Source organism: Notolabrus celidotus, chromosome 13 (genome assembly GCF_009762535.1).
Source record: "Notolabrus celidotus isolate fNotCel1 chromosome 13, fNotCel1.pri, whole genome shotgun sequence".
NCBI lineage: Eukaryota > Metazoa > Chordata > Actinopteri > Labriformes > Labridae > Notolabrus > Notolabrus celidotus.
The window spans coordinates 19,461,561-19,479,946 of NC_048284.1; the positions used below are offsets into that span (position 1 = coordinate 19,461,561).

Genomic DNA, 18,386 nt, shown 5'->3' on the forward strand with positions numbered 1-18,386 from the left:
GTTACGCTCTCTCTGTTATTCTTCTGCTCTGCTGATCTGGTAAAAAATGCTGCAAAAGTCCAAATTTGTCAACAGAGCTGTCAATCATCTTTTTAGTGTCAAATTACTTATTAAAACTGAACTTCTTCCTGTTTTATGACCTATTGTGCAATCAGCCACCAGGTGGAGCTCTAAAAGTTCTATTGTGTCCATGTCCATATAGAGTCTATGGTCCCTGAACATACTTAAACACTAAAACACACTCATTCGTGTTTTTGTCACTTCTGAGGACCTCAAACGGATTTCAATTAAATTCCTGGAGACCTTCTTTAGAGAATCAAGTCCTTGGCCTTAACACTAATTCATGTAGATTATAGAGACCTGTGTTTTGTACCTAAACAAAAGGGAAGCCTGTGTGACATTTGTGCTACATGCCTCTGATCACACACACACACACACACACACACACACACACACACACACACACACACACACACACACACACACACACACACACACACACACACACACACACACACACACACACACACACACACACACACACACACACACACACACACACACACACTTCTCACAAAAAACATTGAAGTCATCACATATTAATTTATTTGAAATGAGTTGCAATGCAATGAGGGCACAAGACACTTGTACCATTACAGTCAATATTATGGTTACAAAACGAACATTTACATAATAAATTAATATACTGCAGTACCACATGAGACAGTAAACATAAAAACCCAAACTGGGAGTTGTATTGCATTAAAAACAAAAAGTTGGTTTAATGTACAAAATTGTTCAGGCATTTACAAAGGCAGCCTCTTTATTCTGTTGCTTGTTTTGTTGTAAATATATAAATATAAATCTCTAAATTGTAGATACACTGATACGTCTGCTAACAGGAGATCAGAGGAAACACTACTCTCCTCCATGCTGACTGCCATTCCATTAAAAAACAAAAGACTGATTTACAAAGTTGTCGTATTGATCATCAAGATTTAAAATATCTTATCAGCTAATGATTTGATTTAAATGACTGGCGTGAGTTCTACCTCCACTAGCCTTTTCAAGTTTAACTTTAACCCTTTTTGATACATTTCTAACAAATCTGCTTTTCTTTATCTGCGCTGACTTTATAACATGCATGTTTCCCTTTTATGTTAAAAAATATGTTTTTAGCAGTTAAGTGCACGAAGCACATGCTAAGCTACGAATGTTCAAAGAAGGGAAAAAAAAGAACAGTTACGTATAAATAGTTAATATGATACAACAAGCTTTGTCTTTCTTTAAGAGTAAATGAACCCCTCGTATTGACTCAATGCTCTGTGCAATCCTCCCAAACGTCCATGTCCTTTATCACACCCCTTATCGTCTTCTGATGCCCTCTCTAACCTGCCTGCATGCATCAGAGAGATGCTTCAAAAATGTAACTTATAGAAGTAAACACTTCTTATTAAAGAGTATAACTCTCCTATGTTTGAGCCACTGATTTCCTAATCAATCAAAGTTTGCTGCTGGAAGTTACAACTACGCTATTGACACTAGAATGCTACGCCAAGCGAATGCTACTGCAGCTGGCTACAACTACTACTGTTACCACTAAAGCAGGGAAAGGATTCCAAACTGTGTTTCAACAAATAACGACAATTAACATTTGTAATGCGACCCTGATTTGACTTCCTTCAGGTGTTCAGAGTGTAAAAGATAAAAGTGCAGCGGGTCTAGCTGATCACGTTGACAGAAATATACAAAGGCTCAGGAATGTCAGTACCTTTCAGAATAAGAGTATAAACTACTAACACTGATGATTTTACCTGAGAGCTAGACTAGACCTGATCTGACAGTGTGTGGTGCACCTGTAGTAGCTGGTGATCTGAGTGTTAGTCGTATCAGATTGTAGGCGTGTGATGCTTGATTTGGTGTACGTGGTTTTAAAGGGGTGCCGCAGTGACTTCCCATTTGGGAACTTTCATAGTCTACATTTAGACAAATAAAACTCAAAAGAATAAGATTGGAAGTTTCTTAAATTTGCCATTTTTTGATAAATTTTCCCAATTCACTATGTTTCAGTTTCAAGATACTTTGACTTTTAGCCTCTTGGGAAAAAAAATCACTGATATGTTTTTACAGTGATATTGTGATATTGATATTTCAACTCTTAATATCGATATTTTTGTAATAATAAAAGTTCACATTTTAGCCGAGTTGGAACTAAAATATAACTTCAGTATTCCAGAAGCAATAAAGTTGAAAAGTTGTTTTCAATCAAATAGTTTTGACTTAATTTGTCCTATTACAATATCACAATATCATAATATTGTGATATCATGATATATCATGATACTATCGTATCGTGATGCGTATCGTATTGTGAGATTCTTGGTAATACTCACCCCTAAATAGCACTGTGCAAAAATCATTGTAGTACCCCTTCAATGTTTGAATTTACATGATGGCCAAAAGGGTGAACAGATGGAACAGGATGTATGACAACAATTTCTCATGTTGACATGCTTTTGGCACCACTAGCTTAAAGCCTCTAAGTTACCTCTAATGCTAATCTAGTGAAGTATGCGTACCTTGAGTACTTCCATCACGTTTCAACTACTACATGACCAGATCACTGACAGACTAAAGTGCTACACAGAAGTATCACAACAATTAGAGGGTTTACCCACAGTTTTAAAGGAAGCTACACAATTATCAAACCTAACATAATCTTTACTCGACTAATCATGTGACTATTTTTCTAATAATGCAATTACGACAAACGAGGTATTTGAATGTTAAGACAACTCCTGGGGGAAGTGATAAAGTTGTCAGTGGTGGCGGTCACTACTCGAGGGCTCAGAGGGTCAATGGACAGCATTTACAAAAATTATGTTGCGATCTGGTCGCAAAAGTGGCTACTAGAAAGTCCCTAATCTCACAAAAATAACCCCACTCCTCCTCCAAAAATATGCTTTACATGTTTGTTCATCCAGCTATTACTTTCTCAAGTCATTTCATGTGTTTTTCCCTTTATGCAAAACGTTAAAAAAGTTCCCCAAACTGTGCAATTTCTCTCAATCATATACAAAATATTTCATTTGAACATTCAGCTAACAGCTACTGTTGAGCAGAAACCCCCCAAAAATCAACATGCAGCGACAGTTGGACATGTGATCTGGGATTTTTAAAGGGTTTGCTCTGTGATTCTTAGCAAGCAGAGTTTTCAACCCCAAATCTCTGTATAACGCAACTGAATAATAAAAGTTTCCAAACAGGAGTCATGCTTGAAAACACGACCTAAGTGAGACTTGAGACTCAAACAGGATTAGTTTTTTTTACATTAATGTAGAACAAAAGTGAAAGATTGTTCTTCTTTTTTCTCTGATGAAGCAAATTAAAATATAGTCAACTGATTCTTCTCTATTTAAGAGTGCTGTAAAATCAGGAAGTGAGGTTATGGATTAATACTGATTACTGGCATCCAGAGATGAGTCATCATGCTGTCAGGATATACAGGGTTGTATCACTCAGGCATTAAAAAGTTAAAATATGAAAGAACTATACAGACCGGGGATTATATCTGGAGTTAAAACCATTTGGGCAACAAGTGGTGGAGTTTAAAAAGTTGAAAAATGCAAGGAGCAAAGTCTATGTTGAAAAACAGGAAGGAGAAGATGGATTTGAAATCCTCTATTGCGGTTATTGCGGATCACCAGAACCCTTGTGATGTCTCGATCTGGATGGTTCTGGAAACAGGAGGCTCTCCCATGGCTTTATGTGGGACAGAGTACTGTGGAGACAAAAGCAGATCAGATGATGATCAACATCCTGATTACAAATGTGGCACATGAAGGAGAGCTGGAAAATGGAAGAGTGACTACCAAGAAGAGGGAAAAAAATGTGAGGTGAGAGAAGAGGTGAGAAGCAGACACAAGAGCAGCTGCTAAGAAAAAGCTGGCAGTAAAAAGAGGAGGGGGTTATGTGAGTGAGGGTGACTGTGTGTTTCGGGGTTAGGGTGTTAGCTGCTCAGCGCTATGGGTTCTACAGCGAAGAAACGTGAGTGAGGGGAAGGCTGCTGCTTTGAGGAGGGAGAAGAAGGTGATGCTACGAAGAGAAAGAGGGCTCAGAAGAAAAGGCTGAAGGTGAAGAGTTCATGTTAAAAGTGTTGGTGCCTCACAAACCTCAGTTTCCACAGCTCTCATACCAGAGCTACCCAAAGGACAGTGCAGCACAGACGAAAGACAAGGAAGGTACAGGTCAACAGTGGAGCATATTTCCCCTCCTTTTATTAAAGTTGCAAGCAAAAGTTCCCACTTCTCTATGGCTTCACATCAGAGCATCTTAGCTAATGAAGAAATTGTAAGCACTTTATTTTTCAAACAGCAGGGGGCAGTATGTCAGGTGAGACTCAAACATCCCTCAATATAAGGTGAAAACATTGACAGTATGAAATGATGAGGCACATGTCTACCTGCTCCCTTGTACAAAATTTAAGCCAAAACACCCTTCATGATGGGTGCTGACATCCCCATCTTAAGGCTGGTTTATACTTCTGCGTCGCTCCTAATCAGCAGGGGTCGACGCGGACATGATCACCACATACTTGTGCGTTGATGTGTCCGTGACGCAGCAATTCTCCTCCGAAACGCTTGAGGGCAGTGTGGTCTCTCTGATAGCCGGTCGCCTGTTTCCGTCCCCGCTACGATCTCTGTTTACTTTTCCACAGCGATTCAGAGCGTGTTATGTTAATCTACAGCTAATACATGTTGCTGTTTATCATACAGACATGATTACATGAAGAATAGAGAGGAGGAGATGAAATACACAGCTGATGAGCGGGGATCCCGGAAGTGCTGTAAAAAGGGGGGAATTACATGCCGCCATGTGGACCAATCACAGGGCTTACGGTCTGGGTTGATTCAACGCATAATGCGTTTGCTACATGCATGGGCCTCTGCGTAGGTACCATAGACTGTACAAAATATAGACGTAGGATCCGTGACGTCACCCATCTGCCAATCAAGTCAGCTGTGCCTCTCATTGGAAGATTCGTCATCTCAATATCTTCGAATTTGCCGCCTTAAAAAAAAATTCACCAACTATCCAGAGTACACTCGTCTTTTGTACCAGGCTGTAAACATGTTTATTTCTGCTGTAAAGATTGGCTTTTTTGAATTGGTGTTTATGTGGTTTCCGGTACTTCCGGAGCCAGCCTCAAGCGGATCCTTGATGAGCTGCAGTTTTTAGCACTTCCGCATTGGACTGGATATTTTTTTTAGACCAGAGGTTGCCGCTTGGTAGGTACAGGAGCTATGCAGACCTCCGGTGTAGGCTACGCCGTCGATTCTACGCAGAAGTATAAATCAGGCTTTGGCGTTTTGACTGTCTGCTCTGTAGGAATCAGCCGGTCAAACTGTGGTGTTGATGCCCCGCCCCCTTCACTAACCAACATTTCACGCACCGATAAACGTCAACAATACCCCCGGGAAGATTCAGTCTACAACGGATTCTTGTGTTAGACTTCTGTACGTCACATTTTCTCACACCAATCCTCATGTAAGCTGCTAGTTTGTTGCACAGTGGACCACATTTGTCAATAGAGCTGTCAATCATGACATTACACCTTTCTAATCCAATCAGCACATCAAGAGCAGACTGTGTTCTGGTGTGTGTTTTAATTTTAGAATTCAACCAATGCTCTATCTGTAATAATACAGGACCCAGGCTTAGGACCTGTACTGCAGTCAGCCATCAGGGCAAGCTCCAATCATTTTGGCTTCACTCTATGAGGAGCTGTTATACTGTCTATCATTTCATACAGTCAATGTTTGGAAACAAACACAATAAACCAAATTGATTTGAGTTGCTCAGCTGTTCCATCCTGCAGGTTGTTGTAGGTATGTGTAGAGACGCAGTTAAAACTGACTGAATGATCTACGACTGTGTGTTTACCTTTGAGAATGTAATCTGTTAGGAGGGCAGGCACCTTCTCGCTATCGTCCCTCATGGCGTGGAGGACTAGAAGAGAAGAGCGATCACATTATACTTTGGGTTGGAAAAAAAGCATGAGATCACATAATAGAAATGCTGCAGGGAAACACTCACTCTTAGTGAGGATCTGGAGATCTTCAACTGGGGGAGGACATGCTTTCTTCTCATATGGGATAACTGTGGTCAGGTACTGAGAGAGAGAACATCAAAGATTATAAACACACAAAAAACTATACTTTAATAATTATTTGAACATGTATTTTTATGTACAGGTTTCCTCATTCAAACAAGAGACAGTCTTCAGTGTTGTAAGAATGTCATTAAATATGATGATGGCCAACAAACGAACATAATAAGCAAGTGGAAGCTTGGATGTAAGTGGTTGTTGGTTTCAAGCTTAACAGATAGTCTTCCAGGCATAGAACAACAAAACAATAAAATAATAACACAACAACAGCTGCAAAAAAAAGACAATTGATGAAATACACAAAACTAGGGATAGACCGATTATCGGCCGGGCGATTATCGGGTGCCGATATTCGCAATTTGACGCATATCGGCATCGGCCTTTTGTAAAAATCCGAGGGCCGATAAGAGATCAATTTGGGTTATTTTGGCTCTGATGGAGCCGTACCACCAGGTAACTCCAAGTAGAGCGTACACCTAAACCGAAGTGAGTGCTCATGCCGGGATCTTTCAAAAGTCACTAAATCACGTGGCAGAAATGAGCCGTCTGCAGAAACCGTAGCCTAGCTTGTGTTCCATTTCTCCTGCAGTTTCCCAGAAATATCCCCATAAAACAAAGATAAGTGAAAGATTAACATTTCAGTTATATTGACATTTTGGAAAACTTTATTTACTGTAGAAAACTTTAGGGAGCTATTAATTAGTTTTCATTGAACTTTATAAGACATGCTGCTGAGCCTGGGAGCTCCCTGCACTTTTTGTTAGAATTTTAAAAGCAAAGATGTCCATTGGCTAAGATAAAAAAAAAAACCTTTAACATGTTGCAAATCTTAAAAGCTGTTTAATAAACATATGCTTAAAGGCATTTAAACAAAGTGTTGGAGTTTGTATTACTCAAAATTTTGATGTCAATATTTCCCCTTTTACTGCAAATAAATATCGGCTCCAAATATCGGTTATCGGCCTCCTTGACTACTAATAATCGGTATCGGCCCTGAAAAAAACATATCGATCTATCTCTACACAAAACACAAGTGAAGGAAAGAAATATAAAATGATAATGCATGGCTAAAGTAAAGAAAGTGAACGACAAACATAACAAAAAAGCGAAAACTGATTTAATAGATGACGGTGGCAGCTGTTGAAGGAAATGGACATGCAGGTGGTAAAAAGGAAAAACTCAGAAAAACGGAAGAAAAATCTGCAAAGAGAAAGATGTGAGTCAGACAAAGAGAGCAGGGGCACCTGTTTGTCCCCTCCTGTGTTGCCAAAAGTTTGACGCAGGCCATTCTGAATGACATTGGAGAGTCCCTCCAGAGTGAGGAGCTACGAGGAGCGAGGGGAAGAAGGAGGAAAAACAGAGTAAAGAGAGGTGAGGAGGTTTCTATATTAAGAGGAGAAAGAGAGAAAAGGTTTGGCACAGATCCTTTGAGTAAGTACAAAAGCACCAATCTGTCAGCTCATGCAGCATGCGCTTCTACGTGCCTGTGTGTCTATTTCACTGATCATCATTATGAGCATGCACACAGAGCTCATTGGTTGGTTTCTGCCAGGCTGTGTCACCACATGACTCACCGTGCCCGGTATGTGCGTGCTGGCTGTCCTCTGGCCGTTGGGTCCGGTTGTGGTTGTGCCTCGGATTTTCTTCTTCTTCCGCAGCAGCTCGCGGTGCTCCTTCTGTCGGTTCTGCACGTCGATCAGCAGAGAGATGAAGCTGTTCTTCACCTGTTTATAAAGGAAACACAGAAGGTTTTTAATCACAGCTCCAACATTCAAAGTTTCTTAATAACTAAAAATGTAACTATCTGACAGAAGAGGACCGTTTCATATAAAGATGTAGTTTCTGTCCTTGCCCCGTCACAGTCACGCTGAATAAATCAGATCCAAAAGGATTAAAAATCAAAGCACCTCTTTTTCATAGTCCAGTTCGTCCCGCAGGGCCAGAGCCTGGATCAGCTCCTCGCTGTAGCGTCGAATGGCAGTCTCCACTTCCTCCAGAGTGTCCGTCAGCTCGGACACCGACAGCTGACGCAGCCCTGAGGACGGTGTGGTGTGTGAGGATACATCAGGAGGAACCAAAGTGACAAATCATGCATATATTCATGTGCTTCTTGTTGTGTGTGGGCGTGTGGTGGAGTTGATGAGTATTTAGCATGAGTGGACCATGGTGTGACTTTTAATGCTGTTTGACTTTAAGGGGCTAACTTGCACGGCATGGAGTGCAGAACACACTGTTGAATTTGCAGTGTAACTGTAACAACTTTAAATACAGTTATATGGGAATATCACATGAAAGGGCTCGACCAGATATCTGAAAGCTTTGACTGATTTTTTCTTTTCCCTTTCTAATCAGCCTACATGACTGAAGTTTTACTACACAGGCTGGCTGTCGACTTACATTAAAACACTGTTACTTACTTACTACTAACACTTGATCACTTTCCTGTTGTTTCAAGCTAAGCCACTGTGTTGTTTTTTTGTTACTTTGTCATCTAACAGGTTGGAAGTTTTTGTCAGCTTGTGAGCTAAAATAAGCATCAGCTCTACAAACAGCAAGCTGGCCTTTAAAGAGCATCTGAGGGATGATTTATAATTTTATTAAAGCTTTTATAATTATTATCATTAGAATTGTTTTAATAATATTTAGTAATCTTTTTATTTCTTGTATTTTTTTTGATATTTTTAACTTGAGCTGATTTTTAATTTTGCTTTCAACTCTTACTGAGTTTTAGTTGAATGTTTTACAGATTTATTCAGCGTTTCTGTGCCAGTTTCCACAGGGCTCTGTTTGCTTGAATGGGAGGAGACCTTTGCGGATACTTTGGCTCCAGGTTAAAACAGAAACCTTGTGAACCATGAAAACCAAAAAGGTCATCGGAGACTGAAAAGTTTACAGCCGTCCGTGCCAGTGCTGCTGCACTGCTCTGGGGACAGTGAGGCTGTGAAAAACAAAAGTGCAGAGAGTCTGCTGACAAAACGCTGGCCAAGTTGGGGTCACATGCAGATCCTGACTGATGAGTGAAATGTCAACTTTGTGGAGCAGCCGTAGTACGAGATTCAAAATGCAAGATGCAGTATTATAAGTAAAGACATTAGAGTGAAGAGCATCTTATTGTCCATCTTATTAAAGGGTGATTCAAAATTGAACGACAGTAGTACGATTTTGTGGCAGACCATTTTAAGTCTCTGCATTGCTTCCAGTATCTTTTAGAATAGATTTTAAGATTATTTTATTGGTTTTTAAATCTCTTAATGGTCTTGGCTCTTCTTATTTATCAGATTTGCTTTTATCATATGAGCCAGTGAGAGCCCTCAGGTCTTCAGGTAGTGGACTTTTAATTGTGCCAAAAATAAGAACTAAGACCTACGGTGAGGCAGCTTTTTATTATCACGACCCTACCTGAAGACCTGAGGGGCTGCACAGAGCATAAGCAAATTCAAGACCTACCTTTTTAGTCTCACTTTTAACTGAGTTTTATTCTTAACAGTGTTATTTATTTATTATCTAGTTCAAATTTTAGTCACTTTTATTCTACTTTATTTATTCATGTATTATTAGTGTTTTATTATCAATAAAAATTATCTTAGGTGATTTTAATTTCCTGTTGAGTTTTAAAATCTTATTTTACCTCCAGTGTTTCCTCATTTAATTATCATGAGAGCATTTCCGCAGTTCGTTCAGACACTTCTTTTTTCTTTCATTTTTATTGTTTTTATTAGTATAATTGCATATATTGTGTTCTTAACCTTAGGATTGTGGGGTGGGTTTGGGGCTGGGATCTTTTTATTTTTTTTAAATAATTCTATTCTAGGTTGTTTTTATGTACAGCACTGAAAATATTTAACATTACAATATATACAACACATCACACACAGTGTTTGATTTAAGCAGGTATCTGACACAAAATCTATAGCCGCAAGTCAACGTGTCTGCAAATGAAAAGACTGCACAGGTCTGGCAGTAGAAACTGTGTTCAAGCCAAATATATACAGTTGATTATATAACAAGTATGAACAACGTAACTGCTGTCTGTTTGCATTTGTTACACATTACATAAGAATGAGACTGCGCGTGTGCATGAGTGCAGAGCTTTTTCCTTCCTTCATGTGCGCTTCATTAGGGGATTTAGAGAACTGTCAAACAGCAGCAGAGTGTGATGGTTTGAGAATTGTGGAACATTTACAGACACGAGAGCAAGCGCGATGATATTTTATGACGTATATGTGTGTGATACTCACGGTCCTCGTAGCTGGTGTTGGAACCTGAACGTTTCAGGACGTGGAGGTCCTGAGAGAGCATGGACAAGTCGGACTGTGAGGGACTGTCGTCATCATCGGGGTCCGGAGACTCCTGCATCATCTCCTCGATCTCCTCTATCACCTGTGCAACAAACACACAAACATGTTACCAAGTGCATTACATTGCATTTTAAGCAACAACATAGGGATGAGGCAGATCTCTCTGACCACTGTGACACAACACTGAAGTTGTTTCCTGTCTTCACTTCTCCACGCAGCGGATGTTTGTCTAAGTCAAAGTGAAACATGAGAAATGCATCAAAGTCAAACAGTAAGTGTGCTATGTGTAAACACTACAGCACACGTTACAGTTGTAAGTCATCACTGCATGTTCAGGGATACAACTGGTTTAACTACCTGAACTGGAATCCAGCCAGCAAACACACTTATTTGTATCAGGACACAGTGAGTTCACTTTCTAGGGGAGCTATTTTGGGTCTATTTGTAGTTTGTCCCTCTGAAATCTATTTTGGGTCATCACAAGATTTGGAACAGCATCGTCAGAAGCAATCTCACAACTAGAAGCTAAATTTGTGTGTAGGCATGAAGCCAAACCCTTAATAAAAAGAACCCAATCCACTTTAACAGTGTATTGAAATGCTAAACGCTAATTGAAGGATAATGTATAGAGGGTGGGCGGTTTATGCAGCTTAGACTCCAATTGTGACCGATGCGCTCAAGAGTACCACACTTCTTGTTGTTGCTGATGAGCCGGCTGCTTTAGGATGCTCACAGTTTTGCCACAGTGTCAACAGGCAGAGGTGAAATGTGCTGGACTCCTTCTTGTGGACTGAAGTGATATGACGCATGTGATCTGTTTGAACCCTGGCATTGCTTCTGCTATTGAAAATTAACCACCACTGTTGCTGGGTTTTGACCAATCAGAATCAAGAATTGAACACAGCCTGGTAGTCAATGGAGAGAAAACTTGACTACGAGAATGAACTTTAGAGTGATGACTTTGCTGCCGTTCTGCCCACCTCCTGCACGTACATTTCTTGTTTGTTTGTGTTTTTAACTTTCACTATGATAATGTTTTGGTGTTTTATTATGCTGAGTGAGACATGAGTTGATGTAGTGCAAAACACAAATGATGTGCTGCGGACCGGTTTTGAATCAGTCACGATCATATGGTCACAAAGCAGCGGCACTTGTGCATGTGAGCGGGGGCTTCTTTTTGGAGGAGCTCCGAGGGGAGGGGGGGAGGGGTTAGACGGAGTCCTGAGGACATGTTACATTCAAATTCATGCTAGTTTTCCATGACTACCAACCCTAGCTTTAACTATATTTACAAGTTTATATAAAAAGGTCCACAAAAAGCATGAATTTACTTCTTTACATTTGTAGTTTCTTGTTAATTTTAACTCCCGTTCCATTTCATTTTCGGTTAACATGTCTGTTTAAAGCACTTTGTCCTGATGGCTTTGTTTACTTCTATACAAATAACAACATTATAATTGCCAAGCACACCACTGTGGGCGTAAGGAGTTACCTGCTCAGCTGTATAGAGCGGCTCATCGTTGATGCAGGACACAATGATGGAGTGCATGTCCATCTGCTCCCTCAGCTCTTCGTCATCAGACAGATCCAGAGACTGGTTATCCAACTTCTATCAATCAAAGACGGAGGGGAGAGAGTGAGAGATGATAAACAGGTGGTTTGACATCATTCGAGTATGAAAATGTGGCCTGTTTGTTGACTTTTTTCTGTATTTGCCGTACCTCATGATCAACAAGGTTAAGAGTGGGCAGGTGTAGGGAGCGCGTGTGCGAGGTCTTCCAGTCGACTGCCATCACGTTGCCATAATTGTCTGTCAGAGCGTTCCACACCCTGCAGGGAAAGAGAGAGACAGAGAGAGGGTCATGTTTAAATAACAACAAATGAAGATGTAGGGAAATGGCAAGACACGTGAGTCGTTCAGAACAACTGTTTTTTCATTGTGACGCAGCATTACTGGGAAAACCGACACCACTGCCTTATCTCTGCTACCACTGTACTGACTGTGTTCCTGCTGCATTGCACAACAAGCACCAACGAATGCAACAAATTTAATTTCCCCTCTTTAAAAAACGGACAACTACACACCAGCTCAACCTCGGAGCGGTCGTCCACTGACTGTTTACTTGCCCACGTGGGATTTATTTCTATTAGCTCACACTTTGCTGACAAAAAACGGCTCATTCAGACACAGTGTCATCTGGGTTCCAACAGACTGTTGCCTGTTTACAATGCTCTGCAGAACGAGTGCTGGCAGAGAGAAAACATCACAGCTGAGCAGATGGTGGCGGAGCAAACAAGTTTACTGTTTCACTTTGAAATCCATCTTTTATTTCCAAACGTACCCGCTGCCAGTTCGGAGAAAATATGTGCAACATATGATTTGAACAAATGTTGCTTTACACAGAATTCTTTGTGTGAAGTTGATTCATTCATCATTGCCTTTTCATGAAGCACCAATTGTCGGATTGCACATGCATGTTTTTTATAAATATGTCTGACCAGAGAATAAAAATTGAGTGCACACATGCAGGCCAATGTTTTTATTCCTGCGAGCAGAGCTGGGATGGATGCTGCGAACCCATGTGTCAGAGTGACTCTGCATCGTCATCGTCATCCACACACACACACACACACACACACACACACACACACACACACACACACACACACACACACACACACACACATTGTTTATGTAACTGCCATGTTTCACCCTGAGGTGTTCATGCACAGCTTGGTGAGGGGGTGGGGGCTGAGGGTCGTTCTAAATAGGGCAAAGGCTGGCAGGGCATATACTTTGTCCCTCCAGCAGAGACAATGTCTCGGGCACGTGAGCGCACGCCAAAATACACAAATTAGTTTCGCTGAGAGAATTTGCATCTGAAAACAAGGCCGGTCTAAATTTCAAGGGAACAATTTTCCCGTCTCTCCTTCAACGTTGTGCCAATTTGTCTGAATGACTCGCATGAATATATCTATTCTGATGATGTTTTATCACACGTGGGCACACACACACACACACACACACACATACATAATCCGTGCATGCACGATTTGGCTTCAGCACAAACACATCTTGCTTTTCTCCAGGCGTTCTCACACAAACACAAACACACATTTCCTCCCTGTCAGCACGGTTGTTCGTCTCAGCCACGCCAAAGTCTCGCTAAAGAAAGGAACTTGTTAAGCGCCAGAGCACGTCCTGCAAAGTGCAGTCATCCAGAAAAGACACTCGCTGAGCCTGGTGCTGCTCTGTGGGCTTCACCGGGCTGCCGTCCAATTATTGTGTACCCTCCTGCCTCTGTGTCTTCACCTACAACAAGCAGAGATGCTTCTCTGCCTGTAAGACCAGCATCCCGACATTCCCCTCCGAAACATTTAGAACTAACTGAACTGAAAGTAGCATCTACTCTTTGTGATGATAAGCCGCACACAATTGCCTTTATTACTGTCAGTGTGTGTGTTTCCAAGGTGGAGTCAAGTTACACAATGCTGGGCTTCGGGGACTTTGCTAGTCCTATCAAAAGTAATCACATCTAATGTTCAAGTAACCAGCGTATATGAATACAGTAGCTGGAAGAAACCAAACCAGCTGAGAAGATCTGGCTGTTGACAGAACAGGCAGTACGCAACTGTTTGATAAAATTGTTGATTTTATTAGTTTAATTGTTTGTTTCTTTTAAGTTGAAAGAAAAAGACATCGGTCATTAATCAAATATAATTTCTATTATTCACCTCTTTTTTTGATGACTGAAACTATCCCATCAATCAAGAAAATGATCAAGAAGAAATCCAATTAGTGCCGCAACTTTCTCACTAGAAGAATCACCTTATATTTTTACTAAATACTAAAAACTAAATGTTTTTGAAACATCAATCATCTCAATCACCCCACACACTGCCGCCATCCTTGTCCACAGCCTTGTCACTTCCTGTCTGGACTACTGCAACTCTCTCCTCTTCGGGCTCCCTCACAAATCCCTCCATGAACTTCAACTGGTCCAGAATTCAGCTGCCCCTATCATTATCCGAACCCCCTCCATCCACCACATCACTCCTGTCCTCCAACAGCTCCACTGGCTCCCTGTTCAGTTCCGTATTCAATTCAAAGTTGACAATGCGCTTGCTTGTCTTTTTTTTATTGTGTGTCTTCTTACTGCTGCTTCTAAATGAGACCTGAAAAACAACATTTCGTTCCAACTCATGCGACAGCTTCTGTTGGTATGACAATAAAAAACCTTGAATCCTTGAAGCTAATTTCTCAGAGTCAAAGATGACTCTCAAAACAGACATCCAAAATCCACAAATCTTTAGTTTATGATGATGCTATTACTACTTTATCCCTGTCCTAACATGTGCAATACTTTTTTCTACCCATCCTCTCAGTTCTGTACATTGTTTCTAACCTGTTACTAGTCGGTGCACATTTTTCAATGCATCACTGGTTTTGTAAATATATGTAAATGTACTTATAGTTGTGTATACACGTTCTTAAGTTATGCTTATTTTACTTTCTTCAATTTCAATTGCTAATAACTTTTTAATAATTGCCATTTTATAGGCTCTTGTTTACTTTATATTGTTTTGCATTGTCTACTTTGCTGCTGTAACACTTTAAATGTCCCCATTGTGGGATGAATATAGGAATATCTTATCTTATGATTTAAGGAAGAAATTATAATTGTTTTAAGAGGCAGCAAATCACCTGATAATCATAATAAATGCAATTTTTTTGTGGATCAATTTATCGAATAAATGTTCCTGTTTCAAAGACACTGACGAAAAAACAGATTGTCGAAGTGCTTGTGTAGCTGAAGACGGCCCGCGCTTACTGTACATGTCTGTTAGCTCTCAATGCCATTCTTATTTACAGCTGGATTTGTTGCACACAGTCCTTTTCTGTGGTCTATATCATACTGAATCTGTGGTCTGTGTTGAAAACATAACATCCAGAACTACATGTTTACCTCCACCTGTACTCATGTCTAAGATTATAACACTGCTACACCTCTGAATTGATGTGTGCATGTGCATACGACTTCCCTTTTTGTAAAGCAGGGGAACTATGTACTTAATATGATAAGATCTCACAGTGTCACATTCTTACACACACACAAAAAACAGGAGGTGGATGAGTTCTGCAGCCCACACCACTCTGTAGTAACATTAAACATCTCTGCCGTGTTGGATTGATGTGAGTGTATTGTGATGTGATAAAATAACAGCATAAGACCCCCAACTGAGTTCACTGGGGCTGATATGGTGATCAGACCAGAGGCTGACAGTCTAACCTTTCAGAAGGTTATGATGACATGTATGAGATATGATGTTTAGTGTATGTTGCTGTAACATATGACATCAAGAATCCTAATAGTCCAGCAAAAGTCTTAAACGTTTGTCTGATGCGATTTAGTGTAAAGTGTATTACTTAGTCTACAGTTTGTGGACAGTGTAAATAAACTAATTGAGCATGAAGTACTGGTAACGTGGCATGTCCCCTCCTCTCTCTCTCTCTCTCACACACACACACAGCTTGAACATCTATAACATAGAAAAAAAAAGACTTTTAGTCATTTAAGGCAAGGTCCAAACGCTCATGCAATGTCAAAATACTCTATTCAGACATTGTGATGTCTCAAATATGTGTATTTTGGGGTCAAATAATGGAGTAAGTGTATTCTAGTTTTAACCTGTACCTTTTTTTTTTTCAATTTAATTTTAGATGTACATAACAAACAATGGGTACATTCAGAAGGAGCATCATACATAAACAACAAAGACAGAAACAATACAGCTTCAGTTGTTAATTTAAGGTAAATGAGAAAATTATACATAAATAATAAAATAAACAATAAAATAAGTTGAGTAAGGAGAGGGAATCATTTTATAATTCAGTGAGGGAATCGTATATTTTAAGTGCTCTTGGTCCTTTCATTGTTTTCAATGATTTTAGGGATATTTGGAATTAATTTAGGAAATAAAAAAATTGGGGGGAGATTTCATAATCCTGTTTTAATGAATAAATAATTTTGAGAGGCACAGGATTATGTTACAGCAGCTTTCATCCTTTTTGTTATTTAATATCAAACCAAAAGTTATGTCATTTACTGAAAAGGAAATTAGAATGGATTTAACATTTTACTTTTAACCATTCATGGATATCAGTCCAGAAGGTTTCGACTCCACTTCATTTCACAAAGGGGGGCATACATTGTCTTCAAATTTAAAGCGTGCACAGAGTAATTCTTTAAAATAATAAATATTGTTCATAATTTTAAAATGTGTATCTTTTGCTTTGGGTGCTGTAGGGAATGTGAGATACATGCTTCTTAATTTTTCTGTTGATTTTTTATCAAATCTGTGTAAAATATCATTCCTGTTATGTCTACCTGGGAATAGCATTTCATTAAGATGATTTCTTATCAATGTATTACATTTTTTATCTAGGACAATTAATTAAGTTGTAGTTTAACAACCTGTATCTGCTGTCAGCTAAACTTTGTACAGCACAGATTTCAGCTAAGCTAACATTCACACATCATTATGTTAGCCTGCTGAGGCTAACGCTGCTAGCTAGCTCAGAGATTAAAAGTCAATAAAAGCAGCAGAAAAGTCAAACTCACTCATCGTCTTTCAGGTAGTTATCCTCCGTGATGGGTTTAATGGGGGCTATGTTCTCAGTCGTGGTGTTATAGTTTCGGAAACACACTGTCAGCTTCTCGTCGAAGTCGTGAACGAGGTCCTCCATCGATTTGAAGCTGCAGATCTCCCCGGAGAAACTGTTGTCCAGGTCGGAGAAATCATCGAGGCCCGACGACGACGGATCGCCCACGTTGGAGTTGAGCTGGTCCAGCTGCTCTGCCGTCGCGGAGGTCGGCTTGAACTCGTTAAAATCCTGCCAGTCCTCGTCGAAGTGGGCTAACGGCGCCGCCATGACTGCCGCACGGAGCTCGGTGGACGGCCAGTTAGACCCTCGGATGGTCCTCTGTTTTCGGCTGTGAGACACTGAACGGGGCGGTGAAGCTGAGAGGAGAGAGAGGGAGAGACGTGGAGGGAGGAGGGACGTGACGCTGTTGTTGAAGCCCCACCTTCTCCATATGGAGCAAAACAAACCCATGTCAGATATGTTTCTATGATGGTTATGAATCATCTGTATGTGCTGATAGTCATTTTAGAGGAAGAAAGACTTACATTTCTGCATTTTCACTGCAGTAAAGAACAAACTCGTTTCTATTTACATCACTGTAGCATCTCATTCTGGGATCCTCTTCTGCTAATAGAAAAAGCTAAAATGGCAACTTCTGGTAATGTATGATTAATTTACTGATCATGTATCAGTATGTATCAATCAGGTCTTTTCTTCCTGCAGTGGTCAGACTCTATAATCAATAATATATATATATATATATATATATATATATATATATATATATATATATATATATATATATATATAGATATATATATATATATAGATAGATAGATAGATAGATAGATAGATAGATAGATAGATAGATAGATAGATAGATAGATAGATATATGTGTGTGTCTGTGTGTGTGTGTGTGTGAGTGTGTGATTTTAAGATATGCTTATTTTTTTACCTCTTTAATTTTGTTTTTAATTTTAATTGCTAATAACTTTTTAATAATTGTTAATTTATAGGCTCTTGTTTGCTTTATATATTTATTTTGCACTGTCTACTCTGTCACTGTAACAATTGAATTTCCCCGTTGTGGGACGAGTAAAGGAATCTCTTATCTCATCTTATATTAATGCACCCACTAATCTATGTTTGTAACCACAATATTGGGATTGCCTGTTGTGTGTTTGTTGTCTGTTAGTATGTTGTTGTATCTTGTCTGTTGCCACTTTATTTAAGTGGGAAATTGGGGCCCCTATTGAAAGCTTTAGATAGCTT

At 39.8% G+C, this 18,386-nt stretch overlaps 1 protein-coding gene across 2 annotated transcripts; it reads right to left on the reverse strand.

The window, feature by feature from the left end:
- Positions 1-583: 583 nt before the first annotated feature.
- On the reverse strand, positions 584-17,533 carry si:ch211-57i17.1 (uncharacterized protein LOC565010 homolog). 2 transcript variants are annotated; one of them, XM_034699728.1, is made up of 10 exons: positions 17,091-17,533; positions 12,189-12,297; positions 11,960-12,076; positions 10,408-10,549; positions 8,077-8,204; positions 7,744-7,893; positions 6,097-6,172; positions 5,944-6,009; positions 4,173-4,200; positions 584-3,781 (listed from the first exon to the last, which is right to left on the reverse strand). In XM_034699728.1, the coding sequence occupies exons 1-9, from the start codon at positions 17,399-17,401 to the stop codon at positions 4,190-4,192; spliced, it is 1,110 nt and encodes a 369-aa protein (XP_034555619.1). In that variant the 5' UTR covers positions 17,402-17,533; the 3' UTR covers positions 584-3,781; positions 4,173-4,189. The 2 variants fall into 2 exon arrangements, with proteins under 2 accessions (XP_034555619.1, XP_034555618.1); XM_034699727.1 differs by lacking the exon at positions 4,173-4,200 and having other exon boundaries at positions 17,091-17,531.
- Positions 17,534-18,386: the final 853 nt, after the last annotated feature.